The following is a 24,172-nucleotide window of genomic DNA, read 5'->3' as shown; positions in this document are numbered from 1 at the left end:
GGTTCCATAGGCGACTTGTTGTTGTTTTAACTTTGTTTGCCCAAAGAAAAACACACTCACTTTGTGGCATCACTTGTTCTGTGCAATTGCTCCTTACACTTGCGCACGTCGAGTTTTGTCGAATGTGTTTCCTATCGCGCTGTGCACACTCACAGTGGTGCTGTGTGCTGAGAGGGACAACCTTGTTTTGTGTTGCAGTGTTTACAGTCAACAAATGGCCCAGGCACGTGCACCTTGATGCTCAGAGCACAGCACTGCGCTGCACTGCCAAGCCAAAGTAGGGGTTATCTCATGCTCCTCTGGAAGCCCATAGAGAAAAATCACTTTCATTTTTCTCACAAGAAAGTACCCCATTCATATGTGCAGAAGGAAACAAAAAAAGAAAAAAAAAAGAAGGAAAGACTCTCTTGAAACTATTCATCATTAAGAAAAGGTCATCTCTGCAAGGAAGTCGGGGCACGCGACAACCTCCAAACAACGCACAGCCATAAAAATAGCCGCGCTGACCCAGTTTGCCAGGACCTCATCCTTTTATTGTTGCTGGATTGCTGGTTGCAGAAAATGTGTGTGTGTTTTTTTGGTGCCTGCATTCCTTTGTTTGCGTTCATGTCTTGGCTGATGTAATGCAGAGGCTTTCTGTGCACCAACAATACCCTCCTTCAGCCTTTTTTTTTTTGCAGCCCCGTACTAAAGAGGCAGGGCCTTTGTGTGTATGGCAGCCTTACAGCCTGGGTCCTATTGTAAGAGAAAAAAAAAAAAACTGCACAGACTGGTCTGCTCAGGCAGCGCACAAGGGGAGAAGACAAGTCCACGGAGAAGGAGGAGGAGGGATGAGAAGGAGTTGCAGAAAGAGAAAGAGAGTTGTTTTGGGGGAGGTATAGGAGGAAGCGAGAGTGCTGCTGGTGGTGGTGGTGGTGGTGATGCACAGCCCAGGCAGGCAGGACAACACACCAGTGGAGAGAAAGCAGAGGGGGGGAGAAATATTTATGCTTTACTGTTTGAGGTAATGACTCACCGGCTCCCCTCCCTGTTCCTTCCTAAACGGCGCACACCTCGCTCATTGTCATTCCTCACGTTAACACTTTGTCTACTGGCAATGTCACTTTGTACACAGAGTTTGTCGAGCTTTTTTTTTTTCCAGCAGTTTTTCGGGAACGATCGCAGCTACCAGGATTTTCTCGCTGCTTCCCAGCACCCCAGTTGAGTCCCCTCCCCCCATCCAGAAGTCTCCCCCGGCTCCTTTCGCTCCGCTTGTTGACTCAGCTCCGGCAAGTCCTGTTATCAATTTACTACCCCTGTCAAAGCCAGAAGGAGGCCCATGCTTACCGTAAAATACCCCCTCTTCTGGTCGACACGGGTGACTGAAAAGGGGCAGCGCTGGAGGGACTCGGAGGAAAAAGAGAAAAGGGATTCGGATTTTTGTTTTTCCACCCTGACGTTCTAGTTTCAGCTCAGAACTTAACCCCCACTGGACTGAACGGGTATATTGAACTGTTTTGAACAGAGGGAGGCCCTGAGAAGACGGCGGTCCACCTGGAACACTTGCACCAAGAACGAGCCGATGAAGAACCCTGAGGAACCCTGAGGAACCCCTATTGGATAAAAAGCTGCGACAGTGATGCCATCCTTGGCTCGGCTGACGTAGCTGTCTCATTTCCGTGACATTAGGAAACCTGCACCCTCCCACCGTCATCCTCTTCTGCGTTGCTGCAGTAAATGTTGAAAAAAGTAAAAAAAAAATCCAGACAGCGCTTAAACTTGTTTGTGATTCACCATCTGCCGAAACCCTATATTATGTAAAAGCCAAAGCAGATGTAAAACAGTGATAATCGCTGAACATACAACCATTGAGTCTGTTGCCGTGCTTAAAAAATATGCACCGACTCACTGCCTTTCACTCTAAAAGAAACCCTTTCAGGCAGCTGTTGGCCGTGCCGGAGCTGCCAGTGGTTTGCAAATAAAGATTGTGTTGTGTCTTGGGCAAACACAGCACTCTCACTAAATTGCTCTCGCATTTGATGAAAATAAGCCGGCCATTATTTCCCCCTCGACAAAGACCCAGTGTTTCAACCAAGGCTCGACGCTGTCACTTGATGAGCTGTCACTTCACTTGCGCCAGGCTGCCTTTTTCCTCCAGTGTTTGGCCAATCTAAAGTTCAATCATCAGCATTTACTGCGGGCCCCTGTCAAAGCAGCCATTGTCAGGGTGTGATGTGGAACGGACGAGGCGCTCCGCTAATTAGATACCTGAGCGCGCCTACACATCTGAGCTATTAGAATGTGCGTGCTGTTTTAATTTATGACGCCTTGTTAAACCCTCCGGCGACAACACTCGAAGCCAATCGACGCCTGAAGTTAAGTTAAGAGGCGGAAAACAGGAGTCTGCGTAGCGGGATGGCGACTTTATTTGAGAGCTACTTCAGCGTCGGGAAGGACTGAGTGATTTAGCCGATGGAAATAAGAGCCTGGACATTCATCAGGGCTGAAAACGTGTAATCCCTTGTAATAATGACAAATGCACGCATTAGCCGCATATTACACGCAAATATGTTACTCATTTCAGTGCATGGGCCTCTTTTTCCGAGCTTCTCCCCAGTGACCCACTGAACTGTGACCCCTACAGTCGTCTCTATGATTTACTCCCTTTTGTCTGCTTGTTGCCAGCGCAACCGACCAATCAGGAATGATGTGTGCTTTTTGTCTACCTGTCTGCGTGTATAACTCATTCAGTGTCATCGTCTGCAAAGTTTCTGTGCATTGGTCAAATGTCACTTCCTGTTAAAGTGACCCTTACTAGGCATGTTAAGTTACCAGGCTGGAATGTTAATTTCTATTCAAGCAAACACAAAGAGTTGAATGTGATTTGTTAATATTTGTCATTTTTACTGTGTTCGTAGCACCTCACGTTCGTTATCACGCGACAGGTTCCCGGTACGGTGTAACGCAACACTAAGAGACATTTCAAAGTGTAAAGTCATGGCTTCCGTATTTATTTAGTATTTCCCAAACAGTTCACACAATATTTCAAAGAAAAATATGAAGTGCTGCATGTCAAACAAACCTTTTCCCCTTTGGAAAAGGCCTCTATCAAATGAAATCACAGAAATAACATAAATACAAAATTATGTACAAATACAAAAAAAAAAAAATATGCCTCTGAAAAAAAAACAACAACAACCTAATTCAAAATATCCTCATTCTACAATGTCAAAACACACAGACACACACACACACGCATGCACGCATCAAATACCCATGCTGGCAAATTCTTTCACAACAACACACAATTCAAGTTTTTGTTCAAGACAGGGCACTTAGCTTATCTCTGCAATGTAGAGGTAAAGCCACCATAATAAAAAAAATACATCAGCACCAAATGTAAATTTACAACCATGTCCAACAATTCAGTATAAACAAACAGCAAATGCGCTGCTCAACCATGAAGTCATACAAATGTATAAAACTAAAATTTAGAGAAGTTAAAATCTCCTCACTCCGTCCGTTACATCAACATCAGCACTCTAATTAAACCTTAATTACATAAATAAAGCCCTGCAGCTGGGATGCTGCGTTACATTTATTTTTTTTTCGGGGGGGGGGGGGGGGGGGGAGCGCGGGGTTTCTTTCCAGAGAAATACCATCAGAGCTTTTCCATCACTGCATCAAAAATATCTTCTGTTAAAAAATCTGACAAAATCCCATTAACAGGGGAGAACCTGGATTTGAAAACAAGCTGCCAGAACCAAACAAGAGTTTTGACAATACAAGGCAACAACCCTGGCTGGCTCAGTATGTAAGGCTTGAGGCAGGTGACACAAAGCCCGGTAAGACAGGAGCAACAGTAGCGCTTTTGAGACATCCAAACAGAAGAAGATGCGGGTGATGTCGCGGATGAACAGTTAGCGATTATTCACAGCTTGACGTGGTCAGTGCAGAGACACACCCTGAGTTCTGATTCTCCGCCGACTCCCGACCAGTGATTCAATCCTGTGGAGCTGCATAGCAGTTAAAGCTGGCGTAGTACAAGACTGCCCCCTATTGGCTAAAGGACTGGCACACGTGTTTTAACTTTGGAAAAGAAAGGAAGAAAAAAAACAAACAAACGAATAATTAAAATTAAAAAACAACAACAACAACAACAACCCTGAGTTGTCACAAAGTGTAAACACATTGCTGGTGATGTGAAATGCATATTAACTTATGATCAACAGAAAACAAGGAACAACTCCTATTAATAATAATCAGTATTTCCTAACAGTTTGGGGCGACATAACAAGAGCCAACAACCCCAACGTCTAAGACTGATACTCTCTTTTTTCATTACAATTATACATACAATTGTTTTAATACCACAATAAAATAAAAGAAGGGAAACTCCTCCTTAACAATAACCAAACATAAAAAAAAGTAATGGCTTCATAGTGTAATGTTTCCTACCTCAGTAAGGCATTCAGTTAAATACCCAACCCATCCCCATTTGTTCCCCTCCCCTCCCTGACCCAGACCCTGACCCTTGACCCCACCCCCTCCCGGCTCTACAACAGGTCCCCGAGGTCGTAGGTGTCGAAGAAGTCCGACACGCCCTCGCCGTCCTCCAGGCTCCACAGGTAGTCGTCGTGGTCCAGGGGCGGGGAGAAACTGACAAAGGGGGTGCTGGGGTCGGCGGCGAAGGAGGTGGAGGGCAGCTGGTCCTCGGTGATCTGCAGCAGGCTGGGGGGCAAACCCAGCAGACCCTCGACGTCCAGCATGGAGGAGCCGGAGGCTGGAGCTGCTGCTGCTGCTAATGCAGCTGCTGCCACAGCGGCTGCGGAGGGAGCAGAGGGGAAAATAATGTTTCATTATTACAACAATTTAGGTTCCATTTAAGATGCTCTGTTTTGAAAGGTGTTTTCTATAGTTGTGATAAAGAATAGTACTAATAATCTGCTGTTAATGTTTAATTATGTTTAATTACTTTTCATGTTACTTATTAACTACAATTGTTACTCAGTATCTTAACTGTAAATTTTATTCTGATGTGTTTTAACTTTTTTATGTCTTTTCTTTTTTGTAAAGTGTCTTTGAGCGCTTCAAAAAGCGCATTATAAAAATGTATTATTATCATTATTATTATTATTATTATTATGAATAATAAAATGGCGACACGGTGGCGCAGTGGTTAGCGCTGCCGCCTCACAGCCAGAAGGTCGTGGGTTCGATTCCGGGGCCCGGACCTGGGACCTTTCTGTGTGGAGTTTGCATGTTCTCCCTGTGTCTGCGTGGGTTCTCTCCGGGTTCTCCGGCTTCCTCCCACACTCCAAAAACATGCATGTGAGGTCAATTGAACATTCTAAATTGTCCGTAGGTGTGCATGTGAGTGTGAATGGTTGTCTGTTTCTATGTGGCCCTGCGATGAACTGGCGACTTGTCCAGGGTGTCCCCTGCCTTTGCCCTAAGACAGCTGGGATAGGCTCCAGCAGACCCCCGTGACCCTGACCTCGGGACTAAGCGGGTATGGAAAATGGATGGATGGAATAATAAAATGTGCCAAGCTCATACATTCAGCAGACTCCTCTTTGATGCTGCAGCTAGGGGGCGCTGTTGAGGCCGTGCTGGTGAGGCAGAGCGGTTGCTGGAACTCCTTTTTGGGAGTCAAGGCGCTTTTCACCGGGCTGGCGTCCTCCAGGCCCTCCTCTGGACACAGGTAGACCTCAATGGGGCCGTTTTTGCTCTTCAAATAGATCTGCAGTGACCCCTGCTGCAGAGAAATGAGAATGCAAGAAGCAGTACAAAGTCAGCAACATTTCTCACAACGCCTTTTTTTTAAAACCTAGGTTCAGAAAGACGGCCAGGAGCTTTGTAAAGAGTCCCTCACCCCCGCTGTGTCCGGAACCTCCAGCTTGGTGTCTGCAGGAGCCTTGACGGCGATGACCGTCTGGTCCCGCAGGCTGGCGATGGAGCGGAGGTCCTGGTACGTCACGTAGCCCAGCGTGCAGCGCAGGGTTAAGGCTCAAAAACCTTGCCAGATGCTAGGATGGCGTTCTGCTATGACCCAGATGCTAGGATGGACGGACGGACGGACGGACCGCGACACGGAGGAAGCGGGCCAGTGTAAAAGGATATCTCTTGTTGTCCTCAAATTCCGTCAGCTGTTTGAGCTGCGCCGTGCTGGACTGGATCAGCTCGTCCAGGGACTTCTCCACTCTGCCCAGGTCGCTGAGCTCTTTCCTCAGGGCGCACGCCTTCTGTCCTCCCCCGGCGCCTCCCTCAAACACGTCGCCAACCCTACAGAGAGACAAATACACTTATTATGAAAAACAAACTAGAATGCACAACGTGACAGAATTCAAACAAAGAACTCTTATTTGATAATTATATATATAGTGTGTGTGTGTGTGTGTGTGTGTGTGTGTGTGTGTGTGTGTGTGTGTGTATATACATATATGTATTGTATGTATATGTACATAGCAAAATTTTCTTCTTCTTCTTCTTCTTCTGCCGCAGAAGAAGAAAATTTTGCAGAAGCAAAATTTTCTTTATCTAAAATTCAAATATAGCTCCTTTCATGTTATTTTTGCAAAAATGCAGTGTCCCCCGACAACATGCAGGGGGCAGATTACTAGACCGACAAATGTGACATAATCCCAATTATTGTCAATAAATATTTGCCAGAGAATTTGGCTGCATCAGAGGCTCAGAAACAATTTTGAAATTATTGTTTATTGTTGATGAGTGAAAATAAGAAAACTAAATTCTTGTAGTTCTTGTGTTCTTTCACTGTGGATGTGTTGCAAGGGAGGTCATCATCAGCTTGTGAGTCAATGCCCATGACGGCACTAAAATATCCTGCACACCTGAGACTGAATCTGAAGCGCAATACATTACATCACAAATGCAGTTGTCCAAAAACTTTTTTCCACCACTGTCAAAAAAAGAGCGGCCCTTTACATCCATCTGAGGCTACTGTCTGTACTCACAGCCACTGGATGTTGTTCTTGGACTTCTTCCGGATGAGCTGGACGCCCTCCAGGACATTTGTGATGTCGTAAATTCGTCTCTTCTGGACCTCCAGGACCTCAGTGGCCCAGTTCAGGTCCAGGACGCCGTTGGGTGACTCGGCAATCAGGCCCACAAACTTCTTGGTCAGCAGGCCAAGGGAAGTGTCGTAGCGCGTCCGCTCCCCGGGAGACTTTGGAGCTGCAGGAAACGGAGCAGGCGGTGCAGACATGTGAGATAAAGCCGGCGTTTTCCTGCCATGTGGTTGAAGTATTTGTTTTCCCTTCTTTAATTCAGTCGGATTGCTTTCTTCACATTTAGTGAGAGTGTGGCTTTCACCATTTGTCCCACACACAATAACTGCCAGCACCTACCCACAGCCTTCCGCCGCAACTATTTATTGCACTGCTGCATCCAATTAGCATCACACTGACCCCTTTCACTGCGTCTCGGCTTGGGAGTTTGCCGCTCTTAAAAATGGCAGGAATTTGTCACTTGCACAATTAACCAAAGTGTTGCTTTAGCTAAGCACAAGCCACGCTGCAGCGCTGCTTTTGGCAAACTCGCACCTTTTTTCGTTTATTCCGAATGAGGACCTCCTGTTTTTACTGCCAGTCGAGTCCTTAAAAAACAGCTTTGTCGAGTGAAACGCTGTGATCGCCTCAACTTTTCTTTTTAATACCAAAGGTTTAACAAAGTGTGTCTTTGCTCAGCTGCGCTCCATGGCTAAAGTTGCTATGCCCGTCAAGCTATCAGATTAATCATGCTGAAAATATCACAAAATTCAGTAAAACTGTAAACAGTCTTGTCAAAAAAAGTAAAGTAAAAAAGCTTTTACAAATACGTAAAAGCTAAATTGACTGTAGAGCAACGTTGTTTGCATATCCTATCCAACTGAGCACACATAGGCTAATTAACGTGGGAGTTAGGTTGGTTAGCGTCATCTCGGAGGAAATAAATCAAGGACACAAGGCCATTAGGACATTATCCTCTGTGGTTATAAAACCTTTATAACCACGGAAGATAATTAGCTTCTCGGGCAAAGAGCAACAAATGATGATGGCTGATCACGCGGTGAACAGCGCAGGCAAAAGCTCAGGATGATTTATTCAGGAAGACGGTGGCCGGCAGGAACAAACTCAATGTTCTTTTTAATCTTTGATGGATTCAGCCGCTCTTGCCGCCTCCCACAACGTCTCTCCTCCTGGATCTTTCACTCTGGTAAAGTGAAAACTCTAAGAATGTCAGCTTTGCAGGTCCCTAAGCACTCCATGTCAACATGTGAACCTGCCCCAGAATTGATTCCGTTTTTCTATCAAAAGACTGTGCAGTGGCTGGTTTGCGGTCGGGTGGTGGATATTAGCCGAACACACCGTGTGTCTGCACTCACTTTTTGGACTTGGCATCCTGGCTGCAACGCTGCATTTTCCCTTTGGTGTTCGGAACTCTGGCAGGTAAACGGGGTCCTCCAGATCCAACTTCCGTTTCGCCTTCAAGAGGGGAGAGCACAATACGGCCAGTCAGAAAGAACACTTCAAAAACAGCGACAACACAACTATTATTATCTTTATTTTATCTCAACAATCACTCTGTCATTCTGTATTCCCCCAGATTGACCCCTGTCGAGTTCGGCTGCTGTCTGCTGGAATATTTCATCCTTTCAGTTCAGCCACTGACTTCAAATAATGGTGAGCTGAAGGCTGAATCATGGGAATGAAGTGCGCAGGGTGAGTTCAGCCCCTCTGCGAAACAAGAGGCATCAAAGTGCTAAACGACGGGGGTGGGGGGGGTTGTTGGAAAGTGTCGTAAATGTGCCAACGATTCAAGTGCAGGAACAAAGCCCTTCAAATGCAAGTGTGTGTGTGTGTGTGTGTGTGTGTGCGTGTAGTAGGGAAATGATTGAACTCACTTAAGCCTCGAACTACTGAGGACAAACGCACACCCACACACAAGTGACCACTGTTTTTTTTTTTTTTTAACTGACCTACTTGTGTGCTGGAGCCAACTGTGAGTGAAACTGAAACAAACACAGTTGGCCCACTTCACGTTCAAGACCAAGTTACTTCTAAAGGTCCCATATTATGCAAAACTACCTTCATCAAAGCTTTGTGGACGGGTTTCCTCATATAACTGAACTCTTGATTACCCTTGGTGGTTTTCAGTGTGCAGTTGAATCCCCTCAGCACTGTCTCCAGTGATGCAGTCATTACTTTTTAGTCTTTCTGCTTAAATACCCTTCCCACAAACTTGCCTTCGAGAACGGGGCCTTTTTTTTTTTTTTTTTTGGGAGTCGACAGAAGTGACAAATTACATGCGGCTGAGTCAGCGTGGCCGTGGTGAAGGCGGCCATTGTGCTCGCGCGCTCACTGACTCGTCCACCTGTTGACCGGCGACATCTGGAGCGCCGCGGCGAGTGTGTGCAACTCTGTTTGACGGAGGCCCGTTCTGATCCCAGCAGCACGCCACGCGTTGGGACACTTTGCACAGCGCCGGCTGGCTTCTATCGGCAAACGCGTGTCCAAACGCACGTGGTTACTTTTTCTTTTTTTTTTCTTGAGTTTTGGCCTTTTGGCCACTAGCAGTCTGCTAGCAAGCGTCAGGCGTCGCCTGTCTGTGCCAGTGAAGTGCTGGTCAAACAATAATGTTCATGTACCACCTTGAGCATTTAAGATGGCATAACATTGTAAACTTATGTTGCCTGTAGCTTGCATCAGATTGAGAAATGGACAGTTGCTCTCCCACAGCACTAAGGAAGGGAGGCATCAGATGGCCTTGCATTGCCATCCCATTCATTTTATAATCCACTGTAATATTAAGTGTCAATATTAATAAGCAATTCCAAATTGCTCGCCGTCTTTGTCACTTTCCGTTTTCATTATCTTAGTCTTGATACATTCAGCTGGTCCCGGTTGATTTGATTGTGATTATTAACGGGAGCCTGATTTCATCAAATTGAGTTGCACAGGTTCAAACTGTTTCTCAGTTTGTTATTTCATCGCAGAGGCCCAGCAACCGGATGAGGAACGACTTCTCGTCTGAGCAGAACAAACAGTGTTTTCGCCCCTGCAGCTGCGCTGTATAGGACCAGAGCTCGGGGCCTCAATTCACGCATGAGTTCTGCACGAAGTCACCCATAGTATGCAAACCACAAGCTGAATGAGAAACATCCTGTATGTGTTGTGAGGAGCTGGAAGAGAGGGAAATGCACATTGGCTGCATAAAAAGCTTTAAATGTATATATACAGATATATATATATATATATATACATATATATATCTATATATATATATACAGTATATATATATCTATCTATATATATACATATATAGATATACATATATACATATATACATACATACATACATACATACACATATAGATACATAGAATTAGAAAGCAATCAGTTGTTTATGCAAAAAGTATCCAGGGGAAAACTGGCCATTTTTTTGTATCTCATCGTCTCGTAGCGTCGCTAAGCTAACGTTCGCCATGACCTCGCCCTGCCGGGCGGCCAGGTCCCGCCCGTCAAAATGTTCTGTACGTGATCCGCCTCCGTCTGGCACGCATTCCTCCGCTCGTTCCCACAAGATTTCATCACGCCTGTGTTTCTTTTTGCGAGTCACGTGACAGACCCTGGCTAGCCCGTAGCCAAACAAAGGGAACTTCGACCCACTGGGGTAGTCTCTCACTCCAGTTGAGGGCAAGTTACAGTACGCCTGCAAATATGGCCTACGCCGTGCACAAATATCTGGCCACCACACCCCCGGGGCTGGAGTGTAGTGAACAATGCCTGTTGGGATTGCTTCAGGTAGTGAGGTGGGAGTTGGATCTGCATTTTCCTTTTATTTCTGTTTTGCTTGTAGGTGGTTGTTGTAAAAGGAATTGAAGCTGCTTTGAAATGCAAAGCTGTCAACCTATTGAGCACTGACACAACGCTCCAGGGCTGCTGTAAACAAGGTGAATGGTAGGGTGGTAGTTGTGCTGGGAGCTGCTGGGTCAACTGTCTGGGACGGTGGAGAGGAACTGGCCACTGAATGTACTAGTAGGGGTATCGTCAAATTATTCAAGCGTCTTTGCGGACATATGATCATTCCACGATAGGTATCGCGCTCCAGTTGTTTTGTTATTGTGCGACCAAAGAGGTTAACCGAAAAGTTAACGCGCTGAAAAGACTCATACCGCCCCCTAGTGTGGGGGAGGAGGACGCGTTCCCGTCAATAATGCGATTTTCTCAGCTCCATGTAAACTGCGACCAGGAGAGGAGTCCGATTAGATGAAAAAAAATCAAACAAATTATGTAGTCATTGTACCATAGACGCATCACCGATTTGTTAAGGCTCTGATCCACTAAAATTAGCGGGATGACACCATGTTTTTTGACGCGGGACGTCGCGGAAGCAATCGGCATTGAGTTCCGTGTCCACGCACCAAACCCAAGCTGCACCCCCTCCGCTTTCACCGCTGCGTGTCTGCTAACGTCATCGCGCTTAGTGTATTGCAGGACTCTTCTGTAATTACGTTCATACAAGAAGTTTTTGTTTTAATGGAATTCAGCCATGTGCCATGTGACATAAGCGGGGAATGAAAAGGGAAACTGTTTCGGGCTGATGTTATGCGGATCCAATCCAAAGTCCGGCATCTTATTATCATTCGGATCTGAAAGAGACACACAATGTCATTCAGCTGCAGAGGGCGGGACGTGACGCAGGCCTCGGCGAGAGAGAGAGATCACCTCAGACTTTGGATTTGCCGGAAGGAGGGGGAGGAGTGCCTGCCTGCCTGCCTGCCTGCCTGTCACACATTGACATTTGCAGTCAAACCGAGAGGAAGCGGAAGCGAGACGTTCTCAATGATCCTGGTTAATGGCCACGTGAGGGTCACTGGTTTACTATTGTGACAGTGATCGGAAGAGCACTTTGGCTAAAATGATCCACGCTGCGTGAACCATTAACTTGTTCCCCAGGTGTTTTTTTTAAATACTCGCGCTCCACTGACCTTTATGGTTGTGACAGGTGTGTCTATATGCATAGGAAATAAGCTCTCATTCTCATTATACAGTTTAGGAATTACATTTTTTTTTTTTGTGATGTTTGGCAGGATTGGGACTTTGGCCCAAAGTGACTCAGCGCTGCTGACGCAAAGGTTTTTTTTTGTTTAGTTTATTTTTTCCCTTGAACATGAAAGTTCATGAAAGAAATTAACGAATCAGGTTTCACAAGGAGGGAACTTCGGGTCTTCTGAAACCTGCCCCTCAGAGATTTTTTTGGCGGTGCAACCCCTCTCACGATTTCGTAATGAGTGCGATGTAAAGAATTGCGACGGAAATGATGAGAAGAGACTTTGAAATGAATTGGAAACACCTTGGTGGAATTTTTGCACGTCTCGCCTTCCTCTATTCATTTCCATTGAAACGTGTTTTGGCATAACTGGCTGCCGTGTGACTCCGTCAGAGACTGGAAGTTAGTTGGCCGTGCGTTGGCAAAAAAGAATTGATGGTGGTCATGCGAAACACAACAAAGGCAGGTGGCAGCCCGCTTCTCACTTTACTTACAGCCGGCTAATCCTCTTGCAGGGGAGCTATTAGTGCGCGGAGGATCCAAGGGCACGGGGTTAACATGAGATTTGGAGACCCAGCGCCGCCTCTCACCCCTAACCCAGTAAGCCACCTCGCCTAAATGCAACACGACAGCGGCGGCGGCCTGGGAGGTTTGGAACGAGGCAGGGGAGGGGACGGGACGGGGGTCGAACGAGCGGCGGCAGGTGAGGAGCAGCAGCAGGTTGGGTCACGTGTGTCGCCTGCCGCCAGGTGCGAACGAGGCAGCTGTCACACGGGTGGGAACAAGAACATGGTGGTGGTGGGGGAGGTTGCTGTGTCACTCCATTTCAGGAGTCACCAACCTTTCTGGCACTGAGAGCTACTTCATGGGTCCTGAGTCATACGAAGGGCCACCAGTTTGCTAGACTCTGCTGACATAACAACCTCTCTGAGTTCTATATTATTATTATTAATGATACTCATCTATGTGAAGACACGTATCAAGTTGATGAGTTCTCAATGATTATCAACGGTGACTTAACAAGGTTGGATATAATTGAGTTTTAGACGCAATTCAACATGTGCTCTTTTTCAAACAGACCTGCGGCTACTCATGTGGTCCTTGGGGGGGGGGCAACCTGGTGCCTGCAGGTGACCCCTGCTCCATTTCCTGTCTATTGAGATTCAGCAAGGTGGGTTAGAGATGCGTTACATAGTGGTAGGGTCAAAATCTTGACGTGGAGGAGCCCTGGGCTTTGTTTTAATGTCGCACTGTGTTGTGTGTGTGTATGTTGGGGGGGAAAGTGTGTGTGTGTGTGTGTGTGTGTGTGTGGGCGGGGGGCACTCTACAATAGAGCCCCCCGACCCCTCCTATCCCCGGAATACAATGAGACAGACGCACAGGGTTCTCTCAACAGGCATCAAACATCCACACACAGTGTCTGGGAAAAAGATGTGAGACAGGGAGGGGAACACACACACACACACACACACACACACACACACACACACACACACACACACACACACACACACACACACACACACACACAGAGCAGCCGTCACAATGGCTCCTCTGTGGCTTATCACGTCAAAACATATTCGAATGTGGTCCCTGCGAGGGCGGATACACACGCGTACCAATGCAAATGAAGACCCCACCTCCACCCCACCCACCCACCCACCCACCCAGTGCAGCACTTCACTTTAGTCAAAAATGAAACTTCTTGCCAATATCTGACATCTCCCTGTGTGTGTATGTGTGAGATTCTGCTGTCGTTACCGGCAGCCGCCCGGAGGATGATCTGATGGCTTTAGCTTCGGGTCCGTGGGGGGTCGAGTACAGGCTGCTGGCTCTTTGTTCCGCCGCGGTAATGTTGCAGATCTGGCTGAAGTATCCGGCCGGTACCGAGTTCATCAGCGGGCTGGACACCGCCGTGCCGAACAGCTCCGCCTTGACGGCGCCGCCGCTCAGGATCTTCATCTTGCGCTGGGTGCAGTGCACTGCGGTCACCGGCACCGTCTGCCGTGCCGATGCCGGAGAGACGCCTTTGGGCATCCGCATCATTTTCTTTCGCAAAGTAAACTCCACCAATGTGGGGTCAAGCCGAGCAAAAGAAAAAAAAAAGAAAAGAAAAAGGGAACTGCGGGCTATCGATGATTTGAGTTGAGTTGAGTTGAGTTGAGGCGCTGCAGAGTTAGAGTTATAATCTGCAGGCTGTAGTAATAAAACAGTAACAGCAGCTTAGAGCACGCTATACAGGCATAAGTGCATTGACTACGTGTAATGTAATATACGCGCGTTTTAAAATGTCAAAATGTCTCAGAAAGTAAAGTGATCGGACCGGCCCTTCTCGCTTCTCTTTGTCCGTTAACAAAAGTGCAAAGTGGCCGTACGAGTTCTTAAAATAACAAACAAGCTAGGTAAATAAGTCTTAACATATACGTATAAAAATAGAATTAATCTCGGAGTTTTGCCTTGAAGGGTTCAGCGCGCAAAGTTTCCAGTCGCGTTTAAAAGTCCGGTACCTCCCGGAGATTTACGGCTTGTTGTGGGTGGCGGTGATGCAGAAGAATCCGAGCCGGTGTGTTCCTCCGGTCCGTCCAGCTCCTCTCGGCTCTCCATACAAGGGAACAAGAGGCTTTTTTAGCGCCAAACTTCGTCGCGCGAAATTTAGATCTCCCGCGGTTAGATGCGGCCTCCGATTGGCCGCTGGCACGTTCGGCTTGTCATCATTTGCATAAACAGTTGTTCGCTGACCCAGGGGCCGCTCGTCTTAAAGTGACAGTAGCGCCATTTCTTCGTCTCGCAATTGTCCCTCAGTTCATTCGTGGTGTCTGGTTTTGAAATGGAGACAATATGTGACAATGTGTTGCTCTTAGCTTTCTGTTATTTAGACCAGTCAACACAACGTTGACGTATTATAAAATAATATAAAGTAAAATGAATAATGGCTGTCATCACATTATTTTATAGTTCTAAGAGCTTCACCTCCAGCTTGAACATTGCTCCAAACTCATAGTCTGCCCCTTAAACATAGCACTCATATGTAGTAGGCATTTTGTTCAGACAACACAACTTTATTGAAACCCATAGCTGTTTTAATATAAATCTATGAAATAGCATGTAACATTAGCATTTACTGAAATGATCATTACAAAACATTTTACATGTATAAAATTGAGTTGTGATTTTAAAATATTTACTCAAACCATCTCAACTTTGACGTTAAAGTTAGACCCAGAAAGAGGTCATAGTCTGTAACTTAAAATGTTACAGATCTGCTCGGCAGTCAGAACAGTGAGCTTTCTTTGTCTTATCTTTGTTTACAGAGTGGTGTTCTGCTTGATGAAAGTGCCTAGTAGCCCAATACAAGGTGCAGCCGACGATAGTTTGCAGATGATAATTGGATTCAGCCTGTACTACTCTTGCTTATTGGCTCAGAGGAGATATTGAAAGAAAACAACCCCTCCCCCATACGAAGCTTTCAAACCCCCAGCCATATGACCTGACCCCCATTGGCCAAAGCAAAAGTAGACTCCCAAGCCTATTGTCATGGCTCTCGGCCTCCGTCTCAACTATATTGTGTCTAGTATCATTAAAGCTAACAATCGATGTGGGCGAGATCATTAATTCAGCGCAACACAAAGTCTAATGATGTACGCAGGAAGCACGGAGACAAAGGGGCGAGGGGAAGAGCGGACACAGTTGCCTTCAGATTACGCTGGATTTAATCATCCTTCGTCTGTTGAGAAATTTGGTTTGCATTTCACGTATTGCAACATTCAACAGATGTCAGGGACGAGAAAGGTCTGAGCAGAGATGTCCCCACAGTAAATCATCTCCACCCTTTGCTCCTTCCTCTTTGACGCCACATTACAAAATGGGAACCGTTGGCTCCTTGAGAGCACAGAGAACCTCCCGTGTAGGCTTTAAGAATAAATCTTTATTCCAAGACTCCCACTATATTTATTATTTCTTGAGCTTGATCATCAGAATCCAGCTAAAATGTTGTGCTGTTAAATCCATGGCCACGAGACATATGACCAAATATTTAATATAAATATAAGAACACATGCTGATGTGTTCGCACTACTGGTACTAACTTTTTAACACAGGCTAAACTTTATAAATAATTTCTTATATGGGGTCACAGCTGCAGAAGGGGCATGACAGTGGGCCTCAACACAACATATGGATTTAAATAATATTCTGCAGACACAAGTAAAGCCACATGGTGATTATTTATTTGATTTCAATCCCTTTTAAAAATACATCACAGGTCTTTTACACTGAAAACTAAAAAATCAACACACCTCTCCCGACCTCCTTTTCTGCTACTGGTGAATGCTTAGGGTCCCATAATATGCAAACTTACATTGTTGTTTGCGTAAGTGTACGTTTGGCCTGCCAATGACTTTCCAGAAATGAGAAAGACCCATCCGAGACTTGTTCTGCTTTTTGTGTGCGCTAAAACACCGAGTGTGGACATCAGCCTCTTGTGATGAAGATAGTAAAATTATATAATTTAATATGGGATGCTGCAGGATAACAGAGGTTGGCGTTTCCTCAGACAACATCGCCACCTTGTGGTCACGGCGAGAATGTGGTCTTTTGCCACAATCCCCAACCCTTTGTCCCTTACTGTATTCAACTCAGATGGCCACCAGCTGTCCCCCCCACACACACTAGGTTAACCATGCATTTAAAGAAAGGCTGTGGGAAGTCACAGATGATTCCTTTCAGCCGGACTCTAAGCCAAATTTGAACTGGTTGTTTGTAAAAGTAATGCACATTAAAAAAAAAAAAAAATATTGGTGGTTTGTTGGTTATTTGTTTGCATGCAAAGCTGTGCTGCAGGATGGCGATCTAAACCCAGCCATGAAAATGCTTCTTTAGAAATGTGATATTTAATGGGTTTATTAGTCAAGTAACATCTTTATCCTTATAAAAGACTCATGATTCAATTATCACTTTCTGTTGCTGCTAAGCATAAAACAGTAGAGTAATAAAAAAAAAAAAAAAAGTGAAAGTGAGGTCCATTTAAGACACAAACATGATGATACGTGAACGCGCTCAATAAACGACCGTTCACGAACTCGTTTATATTTTGGGGCCACCGACCACAGTCGCACCGCCACATGCGTCATCAAACTGCGAACGAAGAAGGGAAGCGAAAACAAATTACTTCGAGGTTTGAGGCTAACCCCGCCTACTTCCTGGTAACGTCATTTCCCCCAACTACGGACGCCAATGTGGATGCTAAATGCATGAATATACGTTTGAGCGAAAATGAGCGACTATTTATTTTTTAATCGATGAGAAAAATGTCTATACGAAGGAATATGTATGTAGTAAATGGTCACAGTTGATATGTTAAGAACTTGTATTAAATTAGTATTAAAAAACAAAAACAAAAACGTTTATTTATCAAACAGATATTTATTAAACAAAGTTTTCTCCTTGTCTATTTTTGTATGTACTGAAACAAAATTCACGAATAAAAACTGACAAAGTCTATGCAATGAGCCTGCGTTGCCACATAAGCAATAAAAACATTTTGCAAACTGGAAAAATACTGTCCATAAGAAGGAAATTGTGGTATTTCTATGATTGCAATTGATATAACAGTAACATGGACATTCGAAAAGTTATGATGAAAAAATCTGACACTAAAAATATTTTAAAAGTCACCCCAGTGAGTTTACTCGGAATGGAAAAAAAAAGAATTAAAGCTTTTTCTTTTTGACACATTTAGACAAAACCATCTACCTTTTATTAAACCTGGTTTAAAGGCCACTGTGTTCTTCAGAATAAAACACACCTGGTCTATCCTCTCAGGTAACCATCATTACGCCTTTAGTACAGCACGGTTTTTGAGCTGTATGTTGCGAAATGGCTCCCTCTAGTGGTAAAATGTACTGCTCATAAAATGTGACAAGTATGTGTGTGAATCCGTGATCTGCCTCTGCTCATCCCATTTGGTTTAAAGGGAAGTTGGAGTCCATATATAGACAGGAAAACACCTCTACACGCTTCCACCGGTCACGTAGAGTAACTGAATTTATCTGCTGACCTGTATGAGGAGAAAAAGGCAACTAGGATTGTTCACAGCGTCCTCTGGTGAAACTGCTTATAAGATTAGAAAGCACTCGCTGAAAAAACGATGAGGAGGATTGGATCAATTGTTTTTCAAAAGAGAGGTTTTGAAATTGATCGGGCAAATCAAGTGAAACGTTTGATCCACATTTCAAAAATAAATTCAATGTATTTATTACTCTGCCCACAAATTTCAACCCTCACCATTTTGGAATAAAAGGAAAAAGTCATCACAACAACACTTGTTCAGTCCTCCAAATCCTAAGGTGGTGCATTTAAATTTCCCACAAACAACAACAACAACAACAACAACTTCAAGCTGCTCTAAATGCCTTTCTCCTGCCTGTCAGACACAGTTCCTGTATAGTTCACGGCAGATCGGTCCTGATCATCGGAAACGTGACAGGCCTTTTGTCCTCCTCCATCGAGAACAGGTCGTTCTCTGCCTCCCTCGCTCTCTCTGCCTTTTGTGCCTGTTTCCTGCCAGCTGCTGGATGGCGAGCATTAACAGGACAACCCTGGAAATGAAAGTGCAAACGCTCTGCGATGCATCACCCCTCCTCCCCCCGCCGCCGCCACCACCACCACCACCAGCTGTTCCCCTTTTTGAAAGTCTCTCCACCAATCGCTGGGCAGGACCACAGGAAGTTGCCATCTGTGGGCACGGCCGCGACAGAGTTTTGTGAACGCCGGGGCTGATGTGTTATCTGGAGCAAACGAGGTGCGTTGCAGCTGCTGTGTGTGTGTGTGTGTGTGTGTGTGTGTGTGTGTGTGTGTGTGTGTGTTGGGGGGAGGGGGGACGTGCATGGGGGTGCAAATGGAGATGGAGAAAATATCACACAGAGAACAAAGAGCTAAACCCGGAAGAAACGGGCCAAAAGAGAGCCAGGGAGAGTGGAGGGGAAGGCAGGAGACGGGAGGGGAGGAGTGGGTGGGAGAGTGGGGGTGGAGGGCGGGGGAGGGGAGTGGGGGTAGGATGAAAAGAGAGCAGACGAGGCCTTTGCACCTGCTCTGCACAGAACACAGGGTTCGGCTATCACACGTGTGCTGGCTGCAGGCCCATCAGCCTGCTCCGATTTGGCTTCACCTTCCAGCGACTCGGTGCCAAGTCCACCTACTGGCCACCAGCAGGAGCAGCAGCAGCAGGAGCAGCAGCAGCAGCGGCAGCAGCAGCACCTCCTCTGCTCCTCTGCACTTGCCACCATACTGCCCACACTAATGCCCCTGATGGTAATAGTATAGGTGTAACTGTACATGGACGTTCATCCCAGACTCTGGTGGTGCATCCTTGCATGGTGAACTATCCACAAAACCTCCAAGCACCCCTGCGAAAAGCTCAGTTTTAGCTTCTCGCTAACAAAACAGGGGTAAGAAGTTGGGCCTGGCTGCGTGTTTAGTAGGGGATGAGAACAAGCCGGCGGGAAAAGTGGTCTCAGAGGGCTGTGCAGAAAGGAACGCTCAGTAAAGCAATTTATTTAGCCCGCTGTTTGCAGCCTCCTTCTGCTAACCTACGAAGCAAGTGTTTTGCTGGAGCTTTCACTTATTTTCAACTTAGGTGTTTTCCCTACGGGGCATTTTGTGACATCACAAAGAGCAGACCTTTCCAGCCGCTTTCTTTAGTGCAAAAACAGAACAAGTAAAAGAGAAGCGCAGGGTGAAGCTGTCTGATTTCTCAAGATCCTGGACAAGAAACTGGACAAGTGTATTGTTGAGAGTGCACAGCATCTGTCCTGCATTTTATACATTTTTACACTTTTGATATGAAGCAGTTTTTCCCACCAAGAAGAAGAAGAAGAAGAAGAAGAAGAAGAAGAAGAAGAAGAAGAAGAAGAATCTGTGTCTCAGTTGTAATATCGTGATTTGCTGGATGTTCATTCATGCCTTATGGCCAGAAGAGGGAACCAGAGAGCTGCAAAAGAAGACAGCAGAGGCTGCGTTTGTTGATACACACCAGAGGACCGTTCTCTGCGACGCAAACGCTGATCTCCACTGAGCCTTTATCTCGTTTGGGTTCATGCTTCATGCTCATGTGTCAAAGTCAGTCGTCTCTTTCGGTATCAAACTGGGATGTAATGTCGTAAACATGCCACCGTGAAAAGGAATCACATTTCCACCCTCTTTTTCCCCCTCTACATTTTTTGTTGTTGTTGTTGAATGCCACTTCTGGTATATCACTCCCCGGAGTGACAGGCCACGCTGCCGGGCAGCGTTCGACCCCGCCGAGAGGGAGTGGGGGAGGGGAAGAAGAAAAATAAAAATCAAGTAAACATGAATTGACATTAAATGCTGAGAGCTCCCTGCCAGCTCTCCGTGTGGGTTAAGGGTTAATAATAGGCATGTGCATTTGCTCATACTTGCACACGCGCTACGCAGGACTCTAATTGTGACCAGGGGCCATTGTACGCTGGCCGGTGACTGACATAAAATGACAGGGTCCTGCCTCCCATCCGTTCTGTCGCAGCGTGCACTTGGCGCTGCCCATTGTCCCCGGAGCCTGTGACACCTATTAGCTCTCATTAGCTGCTCAGCAATACGAGGCCTCGGCCTGTCAGGGCGGCGGCAACAAAGGACGGCGCATGTTGTTGTTGTTGTTGTTGTTGTTGTTGTTGTTGTTGTTGATGTCGTTGCACTTGACACGAGAAGTCCGTGTGTCCCGGAAGACTTGCGTGTCAGGGGAAGAGTGATTTTTATTTATTTTTTTTTTTTTAAGGCGAAAGGCGAAACAACAAACATTTGCTGTTCATCTCACTCACTCTTGCTAAGTGCAAAGCAGCAAAGTGGCCTGAAGTGATTATTGGTAAACTAACCACCAGTCTACTATTGCTTAATGCTACATCCGCTTTGTTGAATTCTGTTTGACAAATTTTATTGTTAGTAATCGTTGTTCTATCGGAGCACAGCTAGTGAGTGAAGGCAGTACCTCTGGCTTTAAAATAAGCTAATGTAAAAGCGTTATGCTTTCGCCATCTGCAGTACCTGGGCTTGTGTTTTTAATATGTAATGCAATCATGGCATCCTTCCATATGTATATATATATATATATATATATATGTATATATATATATATATATATATATATATATGTATATAAATATATATATAAAATGTTGATTTTAAATACAATTACATTTCCTATTGCTAAGCTGTGCTAACAAGGCCCTCCTCTACTACTACTGCTAATAGCTGATGCACCTGCTGGATATCTCACTAGGCTGTGCTTGACTGGGTGTTGATCTCCAGGAACTCATCCTCCAGCCGTCCTCCCTTCTCAAAACCTGCCAGTTGCTTGACTTCCAGCTCACGCCTCCGCGAGGCTCACCCACCTGGTGGCGGCTCACCTCCCACCGGCCCCTGTGTTGTTTGCTCTTTCCTCCCCTCCAACTACTTGCCCGTCTCGCTCCCCTTCTTTCCTCTTGATTTTTATCTAGGAGACGCTTGCCTGGGGTCATTCACCTGAGCCGCTCCGCCCGGCCTCCGACGGGGCCGCCCTGGCGGGACGGCAGCTGCGTAAAGAGAGTGGCCGTTGGCGACCGTTGGGAGGAGCCGCGGCGACGACCTGAGGGGATTCGGTTTGAAGTGGAGCGCCAGAACCCAACGGAAACGGGCTCCAGCTGATTAGGAAACTGCCAGGTGAAACTAGAACTAAGGGGAGAATCGCTCAGAGAAGGAGAGAGAGAGAGAGAGAGAGAGAGGGAGAGAGAGAGAGAGAGAGAAAAAAACTCTGCGCAGAAAGTTCTTCTTTCCAGTGCAGCTGACAAATCGCTCGACGCCTGAGGTCTTTCATCCATGGAATTTATTTTCTTCTTTTAAAGGATGTGAAATGGAACTCGGTGGATTTGCAGCCAACTGTTCTTTATGTCAAGTCAGTCTTGTTTTTCTTCCTGTAGTTTGTGTGTTGTGTGTGTGCTTGATTAGCAACTAGCAGAGATGACGTACTGTACTGAGCCTCTGCTGCACCGACCAGCACCACAGCTTCCAGCCATGCACCTGTTCCCTCATCCTGCTCTCCCTTCTCTCCCTCTCTCTCTTTCTCTCTCTCACACACCCACACACACACGGACACACACACGGACACACACACACACACACACACACACACACACACACGTCTGGGCCTGTGGTTTCCAACTTGGCTTTTTCTCATTAAAGACTCAGTGACTCTTGACAGCTTTCAACGGCGAAAGGTTTTTTTTTTTTTTTTTTCCTCTGCACGCCGTCAATCCTGCAATCGTGACAGATATCCGACAGCCTGATGATAACTGCTGCCTTATGGCAGAAACACAGGTGTCCGTCACGGATGATGACAATAGGCAGCTTCTGAGTGATGGATGGGTTTGATGAAAAGTTACGAGGCTGAAACCAGGCAGATCGCACACAGGAGTGGTGAACCCAAAGGTCACATGTTAGACCTATTTTTCAGATCGTTATTTTAAAGGCCAGAGTCTAGTGGAGAAGCCTTCAAAATAAAAGCTCCAGAAAGCTTATTAGCCGTCTGTTTGCGATCCTCCGCAAAAACAGCTGCTTTAGTTTCCAGTTAAAACTGCTGCTTTGTTGGATGGTGCTTCAGGCTGTGCAAATCCTATTTGTGACATCACAAAGAGTCGATTTGCACAGCTAGTGAGGCGAATCTAGCATTGCATGTTGCAAACTATTTTATCGTGAATCCCCGACTTCTGACGCCCCACTTGATTAGGAAGCAGGCTAAAGAAAAAACGTGTTAAGGCCAACAGTGTGAGATTTAGCAGCCTCTGGTGGCAAGAAAGCATATTGCAAACAATGTTGTTATCAATTTCTAATTCTATAGCAGGCATTAGTTTGCTCTCGCAGACTATCTGTCTTCTTACAGCAGTGACAACGTCAGGTTAACAACCACGGCACCCTGAGAAAGGTCTTGGCTCAATATGACCGACTCTTTATTTAAATGCAGATGCTTGTTTTTCATTAATCACAAGAAAACTACAAATTTTTAATGATGTAGTTAGAAATGTACATTCGCAATGTTCTTCCTGTTCCACTTCAGTCCAGTAGTTGAACTACCACGTTCTCCCCCTGTATTGTACACCCTTCCTCCTGGACCCTCTTCCTGTAAGCTAGCTCCTTAGCGCCGCTTTTATTATTGCTCGTGCGCCGCCGCCGCCGCCGCCGCCGCCGCCGCCGCACTCACTCCACTCGCGTGCCCTCTGTCAACAGTAAACTTTCAGAAAAGCGAGCTTAACAGGCCGTGAAAGGGCGGCACAGATGGCTACATCCTAGGTGGTAATTATCAACCACTTCCTCCCAACACACACACACACACAAAAGAGGAAACAAGCGAAGGTGTTGCCTTCAGGTCAACTGCTGCCGCCGACAAGCTCGTAGGATCCCTGGCAGTGATCTCGGAGCGACGTGCGGCGGGGAAGAGGGGCCTTCTGGAGGGGAGACGGCACGTTGACAGTGTCACAGGTCAAGTGCAGCCATAACAGGATGATTTTTGGCTCCAGTGCACATCAGCCAGACGGAGATCTATGTTAAAAAAAAAAAAAAGAACAACAACAGAAAAAAAAAAAAAAAAATCCCCACACAATTCGGCTCTGCGAGGAGACAACTGTCCCCCCCCCCCCCTTTTTTTTTCTGTTCCGCCCCCTACTGGGCTGCCACGGAAGTTCCTTGAAAGGGATTCTAATTGCTTTCTAATGGTTGTTGTGTAATGTACAGTAGACTGGCAATAAAGGTCCATTGATGTGAAGCAATTTGGGCGGCGTCAGGTGTTAGCAACTGCTGAGTTTATTCACACCTTTTTTTTGTTGTTGTAAAGTGCTCGACCATTTATGTTGCTGTACATCTATAAAACGGAAGTGACAGCTAATTTAAACCCTCTTTAATTTTAGGGGGGTTGGGGTAGGGGGGTTCTAATAGACTGTAAGGTGATAGGCGAGACACCCACACCCTCACACGCCCCCCTCATGCAAAAATATGTAAATGCCACCCGTATTAGAATCTTTGTCTGGTTGTCATTCTCACATGGGGCACATCAAAGCCATATGACCTGATTTTGCACCTGCTGTTTAATTAAATTTACAAG

General features: G+C 46.0%; 2 protein-coding genes across 5 annotated transcripts in view; one reads left to right on the top strand and one right to left on the bottom strand.

The window, feature by feature from the left end:
- The window catches only part of rps6ka1 (ribosomal protein S6 kinase a, polypeptide 1), a 377,179-nt gene that overhangs the window by 73,109 nt on the left and 279,898 nt on the right, over positions 1-24,172 (top strand). The gene's annotated exons all lie outside the window — the stretch shown is intronic.
- On the bottom strand, positions 3,608-14,653 carry e2f2 (E2F transcription factor 2). Of its 2 annotated transcripts, none has more exons than XM_076017903.1 (7): positions 13,795-14,653; positions 8,366-8,465; positions 6,957-7,176; positions 6,103-6,264; positions 5,855-5,969; positions 5,539-5,734; positions 3,608-4,804 (listed from the first exon to the last, which is right to left on the bottom strand). In XM_076017903.1, the coding sequence occupies exons 1-7, from the start codon at positions 14,077-14,079 to the stop codon at positions 4,536-4,538; spliced, it is 1,347 nt and encodes a 448-aa protein (XP_075874018.1). In that variant the 5' UTR covers positions 14,080-14,653; the 3' UTR covers positions 3,608-4,535. The 2 variants fall into 2 exon arrangements, with proteins under 2 accessions (XP_075874018.1, XP_075874017.1); XM_076017902.1 differs by having other exon boundaries at positions 5,539-5,737; positions 13,795-14,652.

The sequence above is a fragment of the Nelusetta ayraudi genome, unplaced genomic scaffold (assembly GCF_046127955.1).
Source record: "Nelusetta ayraudi isolate G7.1 ecotype Tasmania unplaced genomic scaffold, CSIRO-AGI_Nayr_v1 ptg000007l, whole genome shotgun sequence".
Lineage (NCBI taxonomy): Eukaryota > Metazoa > Chordata > Actinopteri > Tetraodontiformes > Monacanthidae > Nelusetta > Nelusetta ayraudi.
The sequence above is the reverse complement of the archived record's forward strand: the minus strand, read 5'-3'. Positions and strand labels throughout refer to the sequence as shown.

What these genes read in the sequence shown, in the direction of transcription:
- e2f2 (XM_076017902.1), bottom strand. Translation starts at nt 14,079, where the DNA reads ATGATGCGGATGCCCAAAGGCGTCTCTCCGGCATCGGCACGGCAGACG. An exon ending in CAGGATGCCAAGTCCAAAAA is followed by an intron (nt 7,177 to 8,365) that starts GTGAGTGCAGAC and finishes CGTTTCCTGCAG; the next exon opens with CTCCAAAGTCTCCCGGGGAG. An exon ending in CAAAGAGGAGTCTGCTGAAT is followed by an intron (nt 4,805 to 5,538) that starts GTATGAGCTTGG and finishes CTCCCTCCGCAG; the next exon opens with CCGCTGTGGCAGCAGCTGCA.